The sequence below is a fragment of the Syngnathus acus genome, chromosome 6 (genome assembly GCF_901709675.1).
Source record: "Syngnathus acus chromosome 6, fSynAcu1.2, whole genome shotgun sequence".
Lineage (NCBI taxonomy): Eukaryota > Metazoa > Chordata > Actinopteri > Syngnathiformes > Syngnathidae > Syngnathus > Syngnathus acus.
In genome coordinates, this window is record NC_051092.1 from 17,308,882 (window position 1) to 17,333,006 (window position 24,125).

Sequence of the window (24,125 nt, forward strand, 5' to 3'; positions counted from 1 at the left end):
TGACCAAATATATCATCTTGAAGAATCGGTGAAAGCATACCAGCTCAGTGGCCTAGTGGTAGAGTGTCCGCCCTGAGACTGGAAGGTTGTGGGTTCAAACCCCGGCCGGGTCATACCAAAGACTATAAAAATGGGACCCATTGCCTCCCTGCTTGGCACTCAGCATTAAGGGTTGGAATTGGGGGGTTAGATCACCAACTGATTCCCGAGCGCGGCACCGCTGCTGCTCACAGCTCCCCTCTCCCCCAGGGGATGGATTAAAATCACACGGGGATGGGTTAAATGCAGAGGACAAATTTCACCACACCCAGGTGTGTGTGTGACGATCATTGGGACTTGAATCTTTTAATCTTAAAATACATCCAAATAAAGTAATCAAAACGGCAACACGGGGGAGGGGTATCTGAAAATCAGAGCAGAGTTTTAACTCACAAACACCTGATAACAGAGGTGAGGAAACGGGAAACACTTCCTTAAAGTAAGCCTTAAGAACTTTACAGGTTAAGATTAGTCGCAAACAGGTGGTGCATCAATGTCCTTGAGCATCCTGCATTGTTTGAAAATGAGAATGGTCGCTAGTTTCAATCCCTGCTATGTGTACGAATCATATTCAAAATGCATTTTTTTACAACAAACTTGAGAGCCTCCCCTTCATTTTCAGTGGGAACAGTGTTGTTGGTCTCCCTTTTTTGCTAGTGCGTCATAGTCTGGAGTAAAATTTGTTGTGGCAATTCTTAGGAGCGATCCGAGGTGTTGGTCCGTTTACCTCGATCTGTGACGGGTTGATGTTGACGTTCATGTGGCTGAATGTCACGTCGCGTACGTCGAGCCAAATTGGCCACTCTTTTTTAAACACTCGGCACTGTGTCCACCTTGCTTTTCCTTGGGCGACTCATTTTAATAGAAGGATTCCAGGGGAAGGTTTGTGGGTGGCTTTAGCGTAAAACTGTATCTGAAAGCTCAGCGCGCGAATTACAAGAATGCTGTCGTCACAGCCCACGCTCTAAATTCGGGACTGATACAAATAGAGCGCGAGTGCGCCATGTCCGTACTACTGAGTACGTACACGCACTTGTGAGTGTGCACCGAGCTTTCTGACACGGCTTCCGGTAGTAAATGCGCAGGCGAGCGGTTCCCCATCTACTGGGGAAACGCAGTCATTGCAGGCAAAATGACAAAAAAAAAGTTTAATAATACAATTAATTCAGGGTTGGCGGGCCGGATTAAACGGTCCCGTGGGCCGGATGTGGCCCGCGGGCCGTAGTTTGCCTATCCCTGGTCTAACCCATGCCAGTTCCCCGGCGCCCCTGGTCTCATTTGTCTGTTGATTTTTGTCACGGGTCTTCTGCCCTCCGAGGGGAACACAGTGGTTCTCACGGTCGTGGACCGTTTTAGTAAGATGGCGCACTTCATTCCCTTGCCTAAGCTCCCATCCGCAAAGCAGACTGCGTCGATTCTGCTGCGGGAGGTGTTTCGACACCACGGTCTCCCGCAGGACATTGTGTCGGACCGCGGACCGCAATTCGCTTCCGCCTTTAGGTTAGAGTTCTGTCGGCTTCTCGGCCAGCCTTTCCTCGGGCTTTCACCCGCAGTCTAATGGGCAAGCGGGCGCCTTAATCAGGAGCTGGGCAAGTCTCTCCGGTGTATGGCCGCCGGAGATCAGCGCGGATGGGACAAACAGCTTCCAGTTCGGCTACGGGCCTCTCACCATTCCACTGCATCTTCGGGTACCAACCGCCTCTGTTCGACCACCAGGAGCGAAGTGCAACGTGCCCGTTGGCCCTGGCCTATGTCCGCCGCTGTCATTGGGCCTGGGCGAGAGCCCGGGTGTCTCTCCTCCACACAGTTTCTGGCTACCCTCGCCAGGCAAACAAGCACCGAACGCCGGCCCCGGTGTACAGAGCGGGGCAGCGAGCGTGGCTCTCGACGCGGGATCTGCCGCTATGATCGGAATCTCGCAAACTGGCGCCCCGCTTCGTAGGACCGTTTCCGATACGCAAGGTAATTAGCCCGTCCGCCGTCCGTCTGCACCTTCCAGGCTCCATGAAGGTCCATCCCACGTTCCACGTGTGTGGCCCGTCCATGAGAGCACTTTTTTTTTTTCTTTGATGTTTTTCTTCCAACGCATAAACTAGATTTACCTCACATTTGCTCAGAAGATTGCTTAGGCCTTTATTATGTTGTACCACGAAAACAACACTACTCTTGAGAGTCTAAACATGCACGGAAATTCCTGAAACTTTGCAAGTCCATCAAGTCTGGAAACAACATCACTATTTTACAAATATACTTTTACAAATATATTTTACAAATGACACATTTTTAACGACTTAGCCCCGGTTGTATGTTTCACCAACGTCAACATTTTTGGGAGGTATATGTAACAGACCATGATCTCCAAAACCATCTGTTAAAGTCCACCATTTTGAAATTTCTTTTGTAGAGGTCTCTTATTGATAAAATAATAATTTAGAGTTAATTGCACATTTGAAAAATATGGGTTTGTTGCACTCTCCACAAATTTTGAATGAAACAGCCCTGCTGAACGTTTCACCAATATCTAACAAAAATTGGAGACATACAGGTATGTAATAGCTCAAGACCTACAAAAACTCTCTGGAGCTCTTCTCTAAACTCAATGGAAAGTCAGCCATTTTCTATTTCCTTTCAGATTTTGCCTGACCGTTGGCATTTTAGAGAGCTTTTATCCTGATTTACTTCATAAAAAATGAAATCCAATTTCAATGTGTCAATATTCCAACATGCCAGTGCTAGGGCTGCAAGGGCCCAAGCTGTTTGCAGCTGTAATATTATAAATGTATTTATATTCGATAATTAATGCAGTACCGTATCGAGAAATACTTGAATGTCATGCCATGCATCAAGGCACCCTAAGTGGTAAAAAAGTGATGATCATTGTTATGGGCCAATGTATATTTGTAATTTTTAAGCGGTGGTGACCAAAATAGTAGCGTCCCTGCCCATAAAGTATGAAGAGAAGTTTTGTATTCTAAAATGTAAAGGGGAGAAAAAACATACGTTAAAATAATTAGAATAATATAGAGAATCCATATGAAGCATTCTGTACAGAACAATCATGAGACATCTTCAAAATAAGAGGATTAAAACAACAGTAATGCCATATGCATGGTCTGCAATCTCAAATCCTAAAGACTAAAAAGTGTAACTATCAATTAGATAAATAAACAACAAACAAGTGTTTACCATCTGGTACATACGTAATGATATAAATAAAATATATTCAAAAGACATATTTAGGTGACCATTGAAAATGTAATGACAACAAACCGCATCTGAGGTAAGCATGTAAACTTGGTCTTAATATAGATTCATGCTCAGTATGTGCAGTTACATGTTAATTTCCATGCCATCACAATAGTTGGACTCTCACTGATCACGGGCGTTATTATCATGACTGCCTGGCCGGTAGTGGTGCAGGCAAAACTCCCGGATCCTACCACATGCTTCCATCATCATCTGCTCTGGGACTGTCACCACAATGCGGAAGAAGTTGGGGTACTCAAAAGCCTGTGAGAAGAGAAGAAATGAATGCACTGAGGCTAGTTATGTGATATTTCTATGACAAAGGATGCCAAAAAGTTCTTAAGGTGCATGGGAACGTACTGTGGCAGGCAGACAGAAAACTGACTGCTCGGTCACCAGCCGTTGAGTAAAGTCAACATCATTATGACAATCTGGAAAGCTCTTTATGTCGATTCCAATCTGAAAACATGCACGCACGTGCGCACACACACACGCACGTGCGCACACACACACGCACGCACGCACGCACGCACACACACACATACACACACACACACACACACACACACAGTCAGATATCTGCCAAATGAACACCAGAGCAAACCCTCAAATTTCACACCAAAATTACAATAGCTGGGGATAATTGAAAACTGGACACAGATATGGATACCTACAGTATATAGTATGAAACACTGCACAAACCTGTTATTAGCTATCAAAATGTATAGCTATTGCATCAAAAAGATTCAAATTTGATAATTGGTATGCATCACAGTCACTCAGTGAGGGTGAGAATGTGAGCGAAAATGATTGCCTGTCTGTACATGGGAGTTGTGAAAAATATTGGCCAGTCCAGGGTGTGATCCTCCATTCTCCCAAAGTCACTCGGTATAAGCTCCTGCTCACTCACCCGTGAGCAGGTTAAGTGGTATAAATGGATGGATGCATTATGCACACAAACAAAACATAATAAACATTTTTAAAAATAACAAGATCGAGACAAGAGCTGTATATAAAAAAAAACACCTTTACTGAGATATCAATGCTCTAATTTTAATTTTAAAACTATTAATTATTATTATTTATTTTTTTATGGTTGTAGTTCTGCAGTGTTGTGAAATGGTATACAGGTAGTGACTGCAGTGTCAGGAAAGGTCATTTTCTACCTCGACCTAGAAGTTCAGTTCACAAATTTTAAAATGAACTTGTTCAGATCATAGTTCATAATTGAAATTATTTGAACTATAAGTTCATCGTTCCAAATATGAAAAGTTTGTCGTTCTTTTCTTCACCCCAATCAAAATTTAAAAAGTTGCTGTGAGCTCTCACCCTCTGGCATATCAGAATTTTCTCGTTGTTTTCACCTATTCCATTCACACTAACATTCATGTGCTGCTATCACCTTACAATCTCAAATACATTAGAAAATTGCTAAAATTCATTCATGAGTGTGGTCCAGAATATGCCAACATAAACAATCAGCTGAAGGTGCTTGACTGACAATGGAAACAAAGGATTTTCAAATGAAACATTAAATGTGTAACAAATTTAAAGTAATAATAATAATAATAATAATACATTTTATTTAAAAGGCACCTTTTAAGGCACTCAAGGTGGCCGGAGAATTATATTTGCTTTAACTAATTTTAAATTTTTGTTAAAGGATTATTTCTTAACTTGTGTGCCCAAAGAACCAGAAAGCAGCATTACGTGTCACGTCTCGTCCCCAGTTTTGCTATGTGTCTAGGTTGCCGTAGTTTCTGTTCGCGTCGCCCCTCCCTTCCTGTGTCACCTCAATCAATGTAATCACGGTCACCTGCCTCGTGTTTCATGTTTTGTATTTAAGTCCTGTCTGCCCCTCACTCCCCGTCGGATCATTGTGTTGTTGTTGTCGTTATGTCTTGATGTCTCCATGTCCTGTTGTTTTCTTGTCTCACGTTCCGGTTAGTCAGTCTAGTTATTGTTTTGTTAAGTCATGTCAGTTTGCCGAGTCTGTCTTTTGAGTTCCTCCAATAAACCCTGGTCCAAGCTGCATTTGGTCACCCTGCTCCATCCGATCCGTGACATTACCATCAATAAAAGTTTGTGGGTTTATCTTTATGGGTGTGTTTGTCCATCTGGGCTACTTCCACATTAATACACATGGGATGCTAATACAATTCTGGTAGTTGGGTGGTTCCAATTCAGATATACTGGTTGGTAAAATGTAACTTGTCTCTTTGCGTGCCCATTTGTTTTGTGGACATTTGTTAACTCATCTCAAAGAACCAGAAAATGTTTATAATTTGAAACATAAAAGTGAAAAGGGTGCAAAGCCCAAATAAATGACTAAAACAAGAAAAAACAATCTCATTAAGTGGTTCAACGACATTGAGAGCACGACAATTTTTCATAAAATTCCTGAATGCTCTCATAGGGTACATTATCGTTGCTGTTTGACAAGAACGAGTGGGGCTGCACGTCGCGTGGCATATGAGTTTACATCGACTGAAGTGTCATTGTGTCACCTACGCCTCTCCAAACACGCGTTGCATTTTAAGTACGCACGCGCCACGCAACTGTGTGTGGCCGGGGTTGCCAAATTGTTTTTCCACGACTAATCAAGCCTTGTTTACAGTGTGTTTAACAGTGTTTTATTTTGAAGTCTAAGAAGAGCAAACTTGAACAAAAACTAATTGCTCTTCAAAACCGTTCATTGGCTCCAGGCTCATTCTGGGGTGCACAAAAACGTTCACAAAGCAATAATGCGCAACGTTCAGTTCATTTGTCCAAAATATGAACGAGTTCATGAACTTTTGTTCATTGAATGTATTCAGCTACAAAACTGGGTAGTGTCATAGTTATCTGTATTTAAATATTTTGTCACCTCATTTACGTAGCTACATACATGAGAAATTCTGAATTTTAGAAACGGGCCTATTAGTCCGTGTAGTTCTTCACCATAAACAAACCTAAAATACAACCAAAATGATAAATACATTGTTAAAGAATTTCTAATATTTACCTGACATAGCTACTAAAAGTGAGAATTATTTTCTTTGTAAAGGCAAATTCTTCTTGTATCAAATCTCAGAAGAATGCTCAAGTGATCATAATGATAGTGTATGTTTTACAGTTTTTACTGATACTGTACTGTATAATAAAGTGCAAAATTTTGGGCCACCATTATTTTTTTTAAACAGTGTTGTTAGCAGTGTCGTAATGATTACCAGAAGGCCCTTAAGTTTACGTTCGACCTTAAACAAGTCTGAACAGCAGCATTACGATTAATAAAAGTTTGTGGGTTTGTCTTTATGGGTGTGTTTGTCCATCTGGGCTACTTCCACATTAATACACATGGGATGCTAATACAATTCTGGTGGTTGGGTGGTTCCAATTCAGATATACCGTATTTATTCTAATTATCGCCCATATTCTAATAATCGCCCAGTGTGTTAGTGATGACATAAATAAAAAACATTGATACCTCTAATGATCGCCCATGCTGCTAAAAATTCCCCCCAAAACTTACGTTTTCCTCCGCGACCGCATGCCGACGTCATTGCGCAAGTTTAAATATGACTAGTTTGACAGCACGTCGAATGTCCCTTTTAAATTGTTTTTCTCCATAAACTATGATACAATTACACTCGTCACTCCGCTACAATATCCGTCCATCCATCCATCTTCTGAACCGCTTAGTCCCCACGGGGGTCGCGGGTGTGCTGGAGCCTATCCCAGACGACATCGGGCAGTAGGCGGGGGACACCCTGAACCGGTTGCCAGCCAATCGCAGGGCACACAGAGACAAACAACCATTCGCACTCGCACCACACCTAGGGACAATTTGGAGACTTCAATCGGCCTACCAAGCATGTTTTTGGGATGTGGGAGGAAACCGGAGTGCCCGGAGAAAACCCACGCGGGCCCGGGGAGAACATGCAAACGCCACACAGGGAGGGCCGGAGGTGGAATCGAACCCGCACCCTCCTAACTGTGAGGCGGACGTGCTACCCAGTGCGCCACCGAGCCGCCCTACGCTACAATATCCTCACACAATTACGTTATCGGGGCGTGCGCTCGAACAAGAAGATCGCAATAACATGACGTGTGCAACATGTGATGTGCGACGGTAACGTGTCGCATCGTCAATTGACGCACCCGCTGTTAGAGGTAGATCAAAACAGCCGGTGTTCTAGTGCTAAGAACACCAGTGAGATGCAGGTATTGCATACTACATAAGGAAAATATACATATTATCGCCCATTTCAGTGCCCCTTGGCGATCGGACAAAAAGTGTTCTCTATTAATGTTGGACATGGGCGATAATTAGAATAAATACGGTACTGGTTGGTAAAATGTAACTTGTCTCTTAGCGTGCCCATTTGTTTTGTGGACATTTGTTAACTCATTCTGTGTGAAGCCCTTGTGTTCTATTAGATAACATTTTACAAGATATTGATTGCTATAATAAAAAAATCACAATATAAACAAAGCTCGGGGTGATGTGGCCAAAGAATTTTGCACAGCAACTACTGGAAACATACCATAACTCTGACATAACATAGTTTTTTTTATAAAATAGAATTCTGATGCAGTACACAGTAATAAACTTTCCTGTGAGTAAAAATCAGTGCATTTTCTTTTTTCACAGCAATACTGACCATCAAATACATGGCTCCTGAGGGCATGATGGGGTTCAAGCCAGGTACAGTGGACAGCTCCTTAAAACAAATCTCAGCATTGGACTGTGGAAGGAAAAGAAAAACACTGTTCATGACATCATTGGGATGAAGTGCAATGTTATACCAGTCACGGTGGGACTTCAAAAATGTAGTTATTTTTGAGCCACTTGGCAATTCCTTAACTATTTTCCTTTCAAATTGATTAACTACAATTTGAATGAGCTATTCCAGAGTTAAACCTGCCACTACAACTCTACATGTATTGTTTACAACACTGTCTTTATTAATTAAGACACTATCTCCCTGAGCGGTGAATGCTTGCTAACGTAGCGAATTCAGATTTTTCATTTGGGTTTGCAAAATGTTGCAAAGATGCCCGCTGATAGTCTTTACTTGTCGAAAACAGTTGTGCTTTTGCAAAGGCAGGTTCAGGTATCTTTTCCAACGCATGCTCAAGTGCAAGCAGTTTGTCCCCTACTACTACCCTAGTACAAAGCTTTTTGTGCTGTGTGCAAAATTATTTGGCTGGATTACTTTGCTTAGCAACAAAAGTTAAAAAGAAGAAATTGGACAAGTCTCAAGACAAATTAGGATATATAATAGTGTATTTATTTATTTATTTTTTATTCAGCTAGATAGGGTTGGCTGCCTAACGTCTTCTATTTGTAATTAATTGTACACATTGACTGTAACACATCTAACCAGTAATAATTGCTGTTTAGCAACTTTACAACATAAAAATGCCACGCTACCTACCAAGGCGGCTGCCTTAGCTAACATTGCGTGTGCACAGTGGGGCATATTCTTTCACTTTACACACTTTCATGGGGGGCGGATTGGTCTGTCTTGGCTTCTGACACATCCATCTACGCAAACGGTCAAAACCAGTGAAGAGGTGTTGCAAAATCCTGCAAGTATGGTAGCGTTTTACTTAGAGATCCATTTGGAATATATTCATTCATTCATCTTCTGAATCTTTCATCATCACGAAGGTCGTGGGGATGCAGTGAGTCTACATTTGAATCTTGCTAGCAGCCTCGACATCACATAGTGCACCTTTAATAATAAACGCCATCAGCGCAGTTAACCTATACCCATAGATATGCTAAAGTCTTGCGTGACTAAACCACATTGACGTTTACATTCTTTTGAGGTATTTTGTCTCAACAATTTTTGTTGAATTCCAAATTGTACATTCAAGGTGTTAACACTGGAGGCACTGTCTTAAACTGTCACTATGTTGCAAATTTGCCTTCTGTTTACCTTAATGAAATGAATGGTATCATCATAGAAACCCAGACGTGTGTTGTTGAGGATTCCCTCCAGTGCACCCTGGACAATGGTGCAGGGTCCAAGAATACGTTGGGTAAGCTTTCCGAGGCCATGTCGAATCTGCAGATGTTACACAGTGTATACAATGTGAATGTTTTGCTTCAGTCTACATACATGGGCAATACAATTTAAACTCACATCATTCATTATTAGTATTATAAGTCTCCTGATAAGCACCTGTCTTTCTCTTCGTAATGGAGTAAAATATACAGTATATTATATATATATATAAATATCAGTGGCCAGGGCTCGTCTTCACGTAGCTGCCTGACAGCGACGGTTTGTGGCTTAGAACCATAACAGCTTAGCTCCCAGTAATCAATCACTTTTCTTTTGGGTGGGCATCAAATCCCTGGTTTTCCCTTTTCCACCTTTTCTCCCACTATTACTATGAGGAGAAATTTGTGGCAAAAATATTCACACAAATATATCTACAATTTTTACACGTGTTTTAGATCAAGACATTTGTGATTTTTACGTGTTTTTCCTATCCACAAATATAGTAATTGTGATTATCAGACTTTGTTTTTTGTTTTTGTGTGTATCATTTGCAAATATTCAATTCTGCGTGTGAATTGTTGTACAGTGGGGCAAAAAAGTATTATCAGCCACCAATTGTGCAAGTTCTCCCACTTGCAACATGAGAGATGCCTGTAATTTTCGTCATAGGTACAACTATGAGAGACAAAATGAAAAACAAATCCATAAAATAGCATTGTCTGATTTTTAAGGAATTTATTTGCAAATTAGGGTGGAAAATAAGTATTTGGTAAATAATTAAAGTTCATATTAATATTTTGTTATATACCCTTTGTTGGCAATGACAGAGGTCAAACGTTTTCTGTAAATCTTCACAAGGTTTTCACACACTGTTGCTGGTATTTTGGCCCATCGGGCAGTAGGTGGGGGACATCCCGAACCGGTTGCCAGCCAATCGCAGCGCACACAGAGACAACCATCCACACTCGCACTCACACCTAGGGGCAATTTGGAGTGCTCAATCAGCCTACCACGCATGTTTTTGGGATGTGTGAAGAAACGAGAGCGCCCGGAGAAAAAACACCCAGGCACGGGGAGAACATGCAAACCACACAGGGAGGGCTGGAGGTGGAATCGAACCCACACCCTCCGAACTGTGAGGTGGACGTGCTAACGAGTGCTTCACCGAGCTGTGTTATTTTATGTATTATTTTTCTGTCATTTTCAACAAAAAACATTATCCTTAAAAATGACTGTTAAAACATTCCATAAAAACACATCCAAGAAAGTACTGGTAAAAACACGTCATTTTTATGTTAAGTATAATTGTTGCATTTGCCTTTCAATAAGGAAAGGGGTGAGGGACGACAGGACTGTAATCACGGCAGGAGGAGAGAGGATCCGGCTCCTAACAGAACAGCCCATCCAAAGTCTCAGCAGGGAGTATACACCAGAGCTCTCAGACAGGCCGATGGGGAGGATGGTCCAGAAACAGCTAAGAGAGGGCCTTGCCAAAATTGACAGTAGCCAACTTCCTGGGAAGCTGAAGGGGTGGTGCTACCAGGTCACTCTCTTCCACCGAGTGACGTGGCCACTAAAAGTGGGAGAAATCCCATTGTCCATGACCAGTAAGCTCGACGGAATTTCGAACAGTTACATCAGAAAGTGGTTGGGCTTGCCTCGCTGTTTCGGGGCAAAAGTATTCTGCAACTGCCTGTGAAGCCCATCAGCACAGGATACAGACAGGAGAAGACTCGCCTCATCTTCAAGCTAAGGGAGTCCAGAGAGCAGTGGTGACTGTCCATACCTGGAGGAAGTGGAGAGCCCAGGAGGAGGTGGACCAAGCGGTCGCCAAGCTGCAGCATTAGAAGATCCTTGGAAGAGTCCAAGTCAGTCGGGCAAGGCTGGGGGCAACCAACCCAGTTGTGGTCAAATTCCACAAGTGAGCAGAGGAAGACCATGGTAGTGGAATAGGTCTCATAAGTGGTGCAGGACAATACCTAATCAAGGTGGTGTCCCAGGGGAAACAGAGAGCTTGGATTCATTGGGAGGAAACCATCCATAGAGTCATAACGTGGGGCCGACATCTGGCGAACCTCACAGTCACGGCTCAGTTTCCTCCTAAAGGCAGTGTATGACACGCTTCCAGAGTTCCAGAGTCCGACCCCTCCGCGCTGCAGGAATGACTGAAGCAAGCCTGAAGAGGGCAACCAAGGAGTTGGCGGAAGAGGCCGAGAAGGCGAGTTTCTGGATATGGCTGCGGAGGAAGGATAGCAGTTGGGGCTCAACACCGGAATGAGGTCAGTAGTGCCGTGGGGAGACATCCCAACAAAAACCCTAACCCCCCCAATGGCGAGGTGTTCTAATTAGGGGGGAAAACATCAGTGAAAGATGGTTCCAGCTGATGACCCAGCAGCTGACATCAAAGTGCACTGGAGGAGGTGTGACAGGCAGACATGCCAAGCAGTTAAACCTCTGCTACTCAATACTCAAATTGTTTTGTTTGCAGAAAGTAACTAATAAAGTAAGTCATAATCCAATTTAGCTATTTTTCAAAACAAGTAATCAGTGATGTAACTATGTTACATTAAAATCAAGAAATCGATATTGTAACTAAATTACTTTTTCAAGGTAACTGTGTCAACACTGTCTCCAGGACCCGAGTTGCCTACCCCTGACAGAAAACTACTCACCACTGGCAGGTAGTGACTAACTAACTAACCTCAGATTACTGATGTTATGAAATGTGCTGATGCTTCAGAGCTTGTCTTGGGCAAGAGTGGGCGTGACAAATTAAGCCCCAATTCGGGACAATCATGTAACCATTGACAAACAAGGCCTCTGATTGTGCAGGTGATGTCATTGGTTTGTTCAACGTTACTCCATCGTAACATTGGAGAGACCTTGTGCCGTTTTATAGATGTTGACAGCAGGGCTGTGGACTCGGACTCGGGGAGTCGGACTCGGTCGGACTCGGTCATTTTTGCCGGACTCGGACTCGGTGCTGATTTTGACCGAGTCCACCGAGTCCGACAATAAAAAAAATACGCTCTTTGACTGGTTTCATGCGTCTCTTTTACGGTTATATCAACATTTGTGTTTATTTTTCGTGCGTATTTGCTTCGCTTGAGTTCAATATGGTTTTTGGTCAAACGCGCATGCGCGTGAGGGGAAATCCCGCAAAGGAGGAGGGACAAACAGAGCGATTGGTTTTGCTGGCTTTTTAATGAATGGCGACTGTGACTACGGGGGCCCATTAGGTCCAGAAAAGCTGACAAGACGCTTGCCAAAATGGCAAGGAAAAAATGCACAGCTAAACGAATATATGACGATGAACACAGGACGTTTTTAACAGAGTTAAAGTTGTTTTTTGTTGAACACTATGGCAAGCCATTCTGCCTGATATGTCGGACGTCATTGGCGCATTTAAAAGCTTCAAATGGTCAGCGCCACTTCAGCTCACTTCATGCCAATATCGATAAGGACTTTGCAAAAGGGACTGAATTTCGCAAGCACAAGTTTGGAGACTTTGAAAAGTCAGGCAGAAAAATAGGTATAGTTTTTCAAAAAAATTACGAAGCACTCAGAGACTGTCACACTTGCATTGTTTCAACTGGCTTGGAACATTGCACGGGCTAAAAAGCCATACAATGAAGTGGAGTTCGTTAAAATATGCCTCAGTGACGTTATTGAATTTTATTTTCATCATGCTGCTGAGAATGCGCGTAGGAATACTGTCCACAGCCCTGCTTGCTTGTTATGAAGACAAATTTAGTTGTTGCGTGCGCGCCCGCGCCTGCCTGCCTGCGTGCGTGCACGTACAAGACCCACAATGCCCCGCGCGCAGACAAGATGGAAGAACCCGGGAGTAGCGAGAGAACAATGTTTTGCCTCTAGATTTGGGGGGGAAACGGAGCGTAAGTTACGATCAATGCGGCCACGTTGAGTTGCACTTAGGCTAATGTTTACATTATGTACCAATGTCAAGGACGATTATGTCACCCAGCTTATATCATTGATGTGTTTCGATAGTTGTGGGGTCGTCACTAATTATTTGTGTTTAGATAAATGTCTGAGCTATAATGGTGTAATTAATGATTAAAACTTGAAAGTATCTGTTTATTGTATTCGTTTATATGTTTAATAAAGACAAAGCCATCACAAAACTGTTGTAATTATTTAGATTTTGATCTAAATTAGCCTTGAATAAAGACTAAGCAGTCACATGAATTAACAGAAAAAATGGGCAGCCGGACTCGGACTCGTGGTCAAGAGGCCGGACTCGGACTCGGTGCAAAAATCCGACCGAGTCCACAGCCCTAGTTGACAGCATTTGTTGTGAGCTTCAGGTTAGTCGGTGAGTTAGAGTTGCTCTGTGCCTGAGAAAAGATTACTCGGAGTGTAGAAGTACTTGAGTGTGTGGTCATTGTATCTTTATGTTTAGTTCATATCACCTGTATAATAAAGTTACTAATAAGGCTCTTTAAATCATTGTGTCCTGGTTTGAAAACCTTCAGGGATTTGGACATTTTGAACTCATTTCCATTCATACTCATAAACAGTCTGCTTATGACTTACTATTATTTACTTTAAGCGAACGTAAACTATACACCGACTGCTAAAACTGAAATATTGCTACTTTTGGTCGTCTTGTTCAGCCTATAATCTTATTTAATTCTGTATATTTTACGATTTGTTTTGTTGACCACTTGATGGCAGCATGGAGCTAATAAAGCACCTTGACACTTCAAACCGTGTGCAAACCAATTGGCTGGAAAGCCTTACTTCAGGTCCAAAGATGTTCTTTCTGTCGTGGATGAGGATCCATCCCAACCTCCAACCGGGCACTAGCCAGCGCTTAGCAAGGCCACCACAAGAAATGATTGGTACATCACTGCTGAGAGATGCCAGGGAGGGGCAGTCACAACCTGGGAATACCTGAGGAAAAACAAACAAAATTAAGTTCAGTGTTGCATTTGCTCGTGGGATAATTTTTGTTATATAAATACAGAAAAACAAAATGTTCTTTGAATCTTTCGACTCCACAAAGCTTAGTAATTATGTTGGTAATGAATTTTAATGACCTCACAGAACATTCAAGAACTGTAGAAACATAAAAATTGTGACTGGGCTGTCACTTAAAGGGACAATGAAGCAGAGCCAACAATGGCACTTACAATGGGGCAAAAAAGTATTTAGTCAGCCGTCAATTGTGCAAGTTCTACCACTCACAAGATGAGAGATGCCTGTAATTTACATCATAGGTACACTTCAACTTCGAGAGACAAAATTTAAAAAAAAATCCGGAAAATCACATCGTGTGATTTTTAAGGAATTTATTTGCAAATTATGGTGGAAAATAAGTATTTGGTCAATAACAAAAGTTCATAATACTTTGCTATATACCCTTTGTTGGCAATGACAGAGGTCAAACGTTTTCTGTAAGTCTTCACAAGGTTTTCACACACTTTTGCTGGTATTTTGGCCCATTCCTCCATGCAGATCTCCTGATAATTACTATTAGCACAGCAAGCATTAATGATAAAGAATTGGGAAAATATAAGAGTACATCTATTGCTGAAGGATGAAAAACTTAGCAACTGGTGGTTCAATGTCTTGCTCAAAGACACTTCAACGTGGTCACAATGGCTGAGGATCAAATCCGCAACTTCTGGGTTGGTAGAAGACCACGCTATCACTGTGCCATGCCAAATATATGGAAAATCATTACTACTACTAGTACCAGATCGCGCTCCACGGTCAGCAAAGCCGCTTTTCGTGCGCTCGCGGCCCGCTGGAAGTCTAATAACGCTCCGTGATCTCCGTCGCGGAGCTTAAAAAGTGTTTATCCGCTCTCCTGGTGCTTTTTTCGGCCGCCTCGCGCGTATGCGCGGCCTCCCGGTAGTTCTAATCATGCTTCCAAAAGAAAGCAAGTGGGAGCAGTAAAGCCATCCTAAAACACAAAGACGCTCTTAAAACAATGCGACAGTGAGCGCCCGGCGCGGTGCGGTTGTGCGATCGGACCAAATTAAGCTCCTTGCGCACTAGGTCCACTTACATTTTGGAAAGTACATCAGGACATTAAAAATATTTTAGAAATTTCAGCGACGGCTCTGTCACAATAATGCGACCAGCGCGGTGTAGTTGCGCGGTCGGCGACGCGCTACGGTTGCGCGTTCGGCGGTGCGCTGCAGTTGCGTGATCGGAAAAAATTAAGCTCCCTGCGCACTGAGGTCCACTTACATTTTCGAAAGTACATCAGGACTTTAAAAATATTTTCTAAATTTCAGCGACGGCTCTGTCACAATAATGCGACCAGCGCGGTGCAGTTGCGCGGTCGGCGACGCGCTACGGTTGCGTGTTCGGCGGTGCGCTGCGGTTGCGCGATCGGACAAAAATGCGCAAATGAAAAAATGCTTAAAAAAGGCTTTTTTTTTTTTTTGCTTGGAACGGATTAAATTTTTGTCCATTATTTGAAATTTCAGCTACGGTTCTGTCACAATGCGACCAGCGCGGTGTAGTTGCGCGGTCGGCGACGCGCTACGGTTGCGCGTTTGGCGGTGCGCTGCAGTTGCGCGATCGGAAAAAATCAACCTCCCTACGCACTGAGGTCCACTTAAATTTTGGAAAGTACATCAGGACTTTGAAAATATTTTCTAAATTGTAGCGACGGCTCTGTCACAATAATGCGACCACCGCGGTGCAGTTGCGCGGTCGGCGACGTGCTACGGTTGCGTGTTCGGTGGTGCGCTGCAGTTGCGCGATCGGAAAAAAATGCGCAAATGAAAAAAGGCTTAAAAAAGGCTTTTTTTTTTGCTTGTAACGGATTAAATTTTTGTCCATTATTTGTAATGGGAAAACATGACTCCGAATTCGAACGATTCACTTCTCGAACAGCCTTCTGGAACGGATTGTGGTCGAAAACCGAGGCTCCACTGTATTAGCTTATCGTATTCAACTGCTTCAACATACTGTAAGTCAGTGGTGGATGCTGTTCTTTCAAGGGCTTACATCATTAGGGCTTACATCATAAAATGTGTCGGTTTATTTATATGTAAATTCTACGTTTTCTACAAAATGATCTGTAACCCTGCCGTACCAACAAAGCATCTTTTCCAGGGACTTGGTGGGGGAAATTTCCGATTCTTAGATTAATCACGATTCGGCCGTGGAAGAAACGCTTCGCAAACATCCAAATTCCGATTATTTAAATTAAAAATGCATCAATAATCGTTTTATAATCGAATCGTAGCCTCTGAATCGTAATCATAATCGAATCGTGAGGTGCCTCAAGATTCCCACTCCTAGACTTGACTCCTGTCCTCTCAATGGCCAGCAGAGCTAGGCTGCTTAAAAGGCCTTGGCCCATGGTGTTGCGGGTGTAAGACTTGAGTCGCTTTAAACAGGAGAAGCTCGTCTCTACACCTGCAGATGTAGCTCCAATCGTTGCCACTAATGACAATTTGTTTGTGCACTTGTGCACTTGAGGCATTACACTGTCCAACTCCATGTCTTTCAGAAACTGCAAGAAATCACATAGCTTTCCTCTGTTGCCCTGCAAGTCCTGGTTTTAATACAGGACTTTTAACAAAGAAAATGTCACGAAGAGGATTAGGAAAGTCAAGTCAACTCTGAACAGAATGAAAATTAAAAAATGGGTGTCCGATGGGCAGGAGAAAGCCCAGCATTTATCCAATGACGTTTCGTTTTGCTGCACGTTTTGCTTCCCTATTGAACTCGGTGAACGCTCAACGTCTGAACTGTTTAAAGCACTGTGAAGCTGCCGGAATGAGTGAGAGGAAAGCCATGATGTTACCAGTGATAAGCTGATTCTGATTCTGTTCAGCGCGATGTAGTGCATATTTAGTCAATGACATGTACACACAACAGTATATAATTGATCACTTATTTTTTGACATTTTGGGGGAACTCCTCCGTAAGTCGTCACCTTATCACCTTCTTTCAAGGGCTTACATCATTAGGGCTTACATCATAAAATGTGTCGGTTTATTTATATGTAAATTCTACGTTTTCTACAAAATGATCTGTAACCCTGCCGTACCAACAAAGCATCTTTTCCAGGGACTTGGTGGGGGAAATTTCCGATTCTTAGATTAATCACGATTCGGCCGTGGAAGAAACGATTCGCAAACATCCAAATTCAGATTATTTAAATATGCCAAGTAAGGCGGAACTAAAATACTGTAAGCGCATTCTCCGAGACGCTATGCGGAACGGACCGAGAGCACAGTGGCACACTCAGCACACTTCCGCAGTACACTCCTCCAGAAAAAAACAAACAAACATGGCTGAGCCTGAGATATTCAACCCACTTTGCCGAGAGATCCGACCTGCTCCTAAAAATTTAAAAGCAGGCGTGTGGAATCATTTTGGATTCTACAATGTTGAGGAAGGAAATTAATTGGACAAAAGCTACGTTGTATGCAAGATTTGTCGCGCTAAAATAAAATACTTTGGCAACACAATATGAGAAGTCACACAGCACGATTCCACCCTACAGAGGAGGTGAGAAAGCCGGCTGCTGCTGTTGCTACTAGCAGCCAGAGAACAATTGAGGACGCTCTGAGTAAGCTGCCAAACACATCGCAAAAGGCCAAGCGAATTACCAAAGGCATCGCGGAATTCATTGCAATGGGTTTGCAACTGTACTCGGTTGAAGAGAATCAGGGATTTCGGAGAATGATGGAGGCAACGGAGCTGAGGTACGTCATCCCATCCCGACGCTATTTCACCGACACGGCCTTCCCGGCACTCTACAAGCAGACTAAAGCAGAAATAACATCACCGCTTTTGAATGTAGACTGAGTCGCCGTTACATGTGATGCGTGGACGTCTGTAGCCACCGAGTCATTTGTTACTCTAACAGCGCATTTCATAACCGATGATTGGGAGCTGAAAGCACACGTGCTTCAAACAAGAGCAATGCATGAAAGCCACATTCAGTGAGACAAAAAGAAATGTGGAAAATGTGCATCATATACATAAATTAAAAATGCATCAATAATCGTTTTATAATCGAATCGTAGCCTCTGAATCGTAATCATAATCGAATCGTGAGGTGCCTCAAGATTCCCACTCCTAGACTTGACTCCTGTCCTCTCAATGGCCAGCAGAGCTAGGCTGCTTAAAAGGCCTTGGCCCATGGTGTTGCGGGTGTAAGACTTGAGTCGCTTTAAACAGGAGAAGCTCGTCTCTACACCTGCAGATGTAGCTCCAATCGTTGCCACTAATGACAATTTGTTTGTGCACTTGTGCACTTGAGGCATTGCACTGTCCAACTCCATGTCTTTCAGAAACTGCAAGAAATCACATAGCTTTCCTCTGTTGCCCTGCAAGTCCTGGTTTTAATACAGGACTTTTAACAAAGAAAATGTCACGAAGAGGATTAGGAAAGTCAAGTCAACTCTGAACAGAATGAAAATTAAAAAATGGGTGTCCGATGGGCAGGAGAAAGCCCAGCATTTACCCAATGACGTTTCGTTTTGCTGCACTTTTTGCTTCCCTATTGAACTCGGTGAACGCTCAACGTCTGAACTGTTTAAAGCACTGTGAAGCTGCCGGAATGAGTGAGAGGAAAGCCATGATGTTACCAGTGATAAGCTGATTCTGATTCTGTTCAACGCGATGTAGTGCATATTTAGTCAATGACATGTACACACAACAGTATATAATTGATCACTTATTTTTTGACATTTTGGGGGAATTCCTCCGTAAGTCGTCACCTTATCGTGGTGGAGGGGTTTGCTTGCCCCTATGATCCTAGGAGCCATGTTGTCTGGGGCTTCATGCTCCTGGTAGGGTCAACCATGGCAAAAGGGTCCTAGGTGAGGGGCCAGACAAAGCACGGCTCAGAAGACCTCTTATGATGAATAAAATATATGGACCTAGTTTTCCCTCGCCCGGACGCGGGTCACCGGGGCCCCCCTCTGGAGACAGGCCTGGAGGTGGGGCTCGAAGGCGAGCGCCTGGTGGCCGGGCCTTTGCCCATGGGCCGGGCACAACCCGAAAAGAAAACGTGGGTCCCCCTTCCCATGGGCTCACCACCTGTCGGAGGGGCCAAAGGGGGCGGGTGCAAAGCGAGCTAGGCGGCGGCCAACCTTTGTGGTCTGATCCCCGGCTGTAGAAGCTGGCTCTTGGGACATGGAATGTCACCTCTCTGGCTGGAAAGGAGCCCGAGCTGGTGTGTGAGGGAGAAACGTTCCGACCAGACATAGTCGGACTTGCCTGCACACATAGTTTGGACTCTGGTACAAGCCCTCTCGAGAGGGGCTGGACTCTCTTCCACTCTGGAGTTACCCACTGTGAGAGGCGTCGAGCAGGTGTGGGCATACTTATTGCCCCCCGGCTGGGCGCCTAAACATTGGGATTCACCCCGGTGAACGAGAGGGTAGCCTCCCTCCGCCTTCGGGTGGGGGGGACGGGCCCTGACTGTTGTTTGTGCCTATGCACCAAACAGCAGCTCAGAGTACCCACCCTTTTTGAGGTCGAACCTCTGATTCAGGAGGAGCAGTGTGGCTTTCGTCCTGGCCGTGGAACAGTGGACCAGCTCTACACCCTCGGCAGGATCCTCGAGGGGGCATGGGAGTTCGCTCAACCAGTCCACATGTGTTTTGTGGACTTGGAGAAGGCGTTCGACTGTGTCCCTCGGGAAGTTCTGTGGAGGGTGCTTCGAGAGTACGGGGTGCCAAGCCAACTGATAAGAGCGGTTTGGTCCGCATTTCCGGCAGTAAGTCGGATTCGTTCCCAGTGAGGGTTGGACTCCGCCAAGGCTGCCCTTTGTCACCGATCCGGTTCATAACTTTTATGGACAGAATTTCTAGGTGCAGCCGAGCCGTTGAGGGTGTCCGGTTTGGGGACCTCAGCATTGTGTCTCTACTTTTTGCAGGGTTAGGGTTCGGGCTGGCTTCTTCAAGCCGTGATCTCTAGCTCTCACTGGAGCGGTTCGCAACCGAGTGTGAAGCGGTCGGGATGAGGGGTCAGCACCTCTAAAAACGAGTCCATGGTCCTCGGTCGGAAAAGGGTGGAATGCCCTCTCCGGATCGGGAATGAGATCCTGCCCCAAGTGGAGGAGTTCAAGTATCTTGGGGTCTTGTTCACGAGTGAGGGCAGGATGGAGTGCGAGATCGACAGGCGGATTGGTGCAGCGTCGGCAGTCACGTGGACTCTGTACCGGTCCGTCGTGGTGAAGAGAGAGCTGAGCCAAAAGGCTAAGCTCTCGATTTACCGGTCGATCTACGCTCCTACCCTCACCTATGGTCATGAGCTATGGGTCGTGACCGAAAGAACGAGATCCCGGATACAAGCGGCCGAAATGAGTTTCCTCCGCAGGGTGTCCGGGTTCTCCCTTAGAGATAAGGTGAGAAGCTCGGTCATCCGGGAGAGACTCGGAGTAGAGCCACTGCTCCTCCACGTTGAGAGGAGCTAGATGAGGTGGCTCGGGCATCTCATTAGGATGCCTCCTGGACGCCTCCCTGGGGAGGTGTTCCGGGCATGTCCCACCGGTAGGAGACCCTGTGGACGACCCAGGACGCACTGGAGAGACTATGTCTCTCAGCTGGCCTGGGAACGCCTTGGGATCCGCCGGGATGAGCTGGATGAAGTGGCTGGGGAAAGAGAAGTCTGGGAGTCCCTCCTAAAGCTGCTGCCCCTGCGACGATGGATTTTAGGGGAAGCCCTTGCAGTCTTAGATCAATTGCCTCTACTGTGAGTGATAGGCTGTAATGCCTGGAAGACATTTACCGTGATTTACCATGCATAATGCGCAAAATCTAACTAATTTATTGTCCTAAAATCTGGGGTGCGCATTATGCATGAGTACAACAATTTTTGAAGAAAATCTCCCTCGAAATAAAACTTGAAATCACCTTTCTTCTTGTTTGTTGTCAATCGCGCATCGCATTCAGCCATCCTGCCCAACACAGTCAGTAAAATTCATAATTGACGACACATCGTTTGATGCGATGGTGCAATCCTTGATGGTGTGTTATTGTCAAATATTGTTTGTTTTCTAATCTCCATCGCAGACCGGATATCATACGGAGGCCGCCATGACAGTATGCGCAGAACGGATGCGCAAAGATGATCTTTTTTCTGAAATAATTTTACGTTTACGGACTTAAGTAAGAGTCAAAATTTGGGTGCGTATTATACATGGGTACCGGCTTTTTTCCAGCATCGACATGCCATTTTTAGGGTGCGTATTATGCATGGGGGCGTATTATACATGGAAAATTACGGTATGAGAAAACGAGCAAAATCTTTTTTTCATAACAATTACTGTCAGTGGAGAACAGAAAAGAAAAGAAAAGTAAAGAAAATATAACTCCTATCAAGCAGCAGAAACTGTTTTTAGGACAATGCAGCAATTCATATGGTAGCAGCCGACCAACATTTCCTGGCAAGGTGGCTGCTGATATGACTGACCACTGCATTCTCCCGTTTGAGACTGTTGGTAAGAATGAGGAAGCGTGCACCAGTTTAACGTATGACTTAGCCAATCAACTATCCCGTGTTTTCTTTGCCTCTTAACATAAGTTAACAGTAGTAGCCAACACCTATGAACGTATTCCTGTTTTAATTTAGGCAAGGTCAAATAACAAAGCAGGACTGATGGCCAATTTGCATGAGGCGGGACAAAGGGTAAAACATCTGTACACGCAATGGAAACGTAAACTGGGACAGGTGGTCACCCTAACAGTAGACAATTTTATATTTGGTTTGTTATCATTATTGTTGAGGGGAATAAAAAAGTGTGGAACAAAAGCCAATGAGACCTATGAGTTTCACATACCGTAATTTTCGGAGTATAAGTCGCACCGGAGTATAAGTCGCACCAGCCATAAAATGCCCAAAAATGTGAAAAAAAAACATATATAAGTCGCTCCGGAGTATAAGTCGCATTTTGGGGGGCAATTTATTCGACAAAATCCAACACCAAGAACAGACATGAACGAGCAACAACAGGCTAAATGATACGGTATGCTAACGTGACAAACACAAACGAGGAGCTGAGAACGGGCCTGACGTAACATTCAGTTATTTAAAAAAAACTATTACATAAATAACACGTTTATAAAACCATCTGTGTCACTCCAATTCATTAAATCCATCGATCGACCTTTGTCAACAATGCCGTGTGCCGCGCCGCAGTTCAAATTATTCTACAGGCCCATACAACGATATATAAACTATATTTTAAATAACTATCACATAAACAACAATATTATCAAACCATTTGTGTCACTCCAAATCATTAAATCCATCGATCAAATTTCTCGTCTTTTATCGATCGTCCTTTGTCAACAATGCCGTGTGCCGCGCCGCAGTTCAAATTATTCCACAGGCCCATACAACGATATATAAACTATATTTTAAATAACTATCACATAAACAACAATATTATCAAACCATTTGTGTCACTCCAAATCATTAAATACCGATCAAATTTCTCGTCCTTTATGTCATCCTGGTGACAGAGGACATGTCCAGAGGATATGGCGCTTTAAAGTGTTAATTACTTTATTTGATTTTTTCTCTCTATTTTTCATGTTTTGAATATGTTCAAGATAAAGATATCAAAGCATGTGAAGTGATCAACTATACTAAAAATAACATGTGAAGTGGTCAACTATACTTGTAAGTAAGTGATGTGTTAATGATCAAGTAAAAATTAGTGGAAAAAAACATATATAAGTCGCTCCTGAGTATAAGTCGCCCCACCACCCAAACTATGAAAAAAAACGCGACTTATAGTCCGAAAATTACGGTACAAGATATTGGTTCACATTAAGGCCAAACAATATTCTTGACGCGGGCACAGGGAAGCGCCCAATGTCCCATTGGCCACAAACAAACACACTTGTGAAATAAAGTGTCACTCAAATCAGCCAACTATTTTGTAGAAAGCTATGTAGGTCTACTGATTTATTTTATGTTTTGCACTCAGAGTGAGAGCACATACATTTCTGACCTTGTCGTGTTCACTGACAGTCTCCCATCAGTGATGAAAAAAAAGCCTCATGGTCCCCCCCACCCCCAATTTCCTCAACAATTTCTTCATTCCATGCATCTGTTTTGATTGCAAACATATGCAGCCCAACATGCACAGTCATTCTTCTGCTGTAAAATGGGGAATGATTATACGTATCTTGGCAGTGTGGGGAGGTTTTGTGAATGTACTAAACAACCCCAACCTTTCCACTCCCCCAAATTCCTGCTCAACACAAACATGCAAGGCTGAGAACAAAGTGAAGCAATAGATTTGTGCACTGGATAGGAAATTAAAGTGCAGTTCGTGAAAAGATGGTTCCTCGTAGCTCCTTTTAATTAATGGATGGATTTTTTTACAATTTGCGTACTATCTATGTCTGGCTTTAACAAAGCAGACGTATGTTTAAATAAATTCTATTGAGTAAAAATTGTTCAGTTGGAAATGGATATTAATTCAAGATTATCGTGTTTACAGTTTTAACATGGAACACTGACTTTAAATACGTTAATATTTACCTGTCAAATATTATTAGTCAAATAAAATTACCATTAGGAGAAATGGCTGAGAAGAAAATATTACAGGTGTCTTTTGTTTAGTCACATATTCTTACAACAGAATTTTTTATGATTACCAACATGTAAATTCAGTTTAACAAGGGCGGGGTTAGCTCATTTTACTATAGTTAGTTCAGCGTTGCATGAGAAAATTAATACATTATTAACATGGAACACTGACTTTAAATACGCTAATATATACCTGTCAAATATTATTAGTCAAATAAAATTACTAACTGCTGAGAAGAAAATAATACAGGTGTCTTTTGTTTAGTCACATATTCTTACAACTGATTTTTT

General features: G+C 43.4%; 2 protein-coding genes and 1 long non-coding RNA gene across 6 annotated transcripts in view; 1 reads left to right on the top strand and 2 right to left on the bottom strand.

Moving 5' to 3' along the window:
* Positions 1 to 24,125, top strand: part of LOC119124049 — a 793,622-nt gene that overhangs the window by 488,460 nt on the left and 281,037 nt on the right. The window lies entirely within an intron of this gene.
* LOC119124129 overlaps positions 1 to 24,125 on the bottom strand; it is a 288,366-nt gene that overhangs the window by 228,248 nt on the left and 35,993 nt on the right. The gene's annotated exons all lie outside the window — the stretch shown is intronic.
* tat (tyrosine aminotransferase) overlaps positions 2,148 to 24,125 on the bottom strand; it is a 36,849-nt gene continuing 14,871 nt past the window's right edge. For all 4 annotated transcript variants that reach the window (XM_037253644.1, XM_037253645.1, XM_037253643.1 and 1 more), the window contains 5 exons: positions 14,046 to 14,198; positions 9,213 to 9,341; positions 7,929 to 8,012; positions 3,646 to 3,744; positions 2,148 to 3,549 (listed from right to left, as the gene is read on the bottom strand). In XM_037253644.1, coding sequence (XP_037109539.1) covers positions 3,409 to 3,549; positions 3,646 to 3,744; positions 7,929 to 8,012; positions 9,213 to 9,341; positions 14,046 to 14,198 — 606 coding nt within the window. In that variant the 3' untranslated portion in view covers positions 2,148 to 3,408. The remainder of the gene's footprint in view (positions 3,550 to 3,645; positions 3,745 to 7,928; positions 8,013 to 9,212; positions 9,342 to 14,045; positions 14,199 to 24,125) is intronic.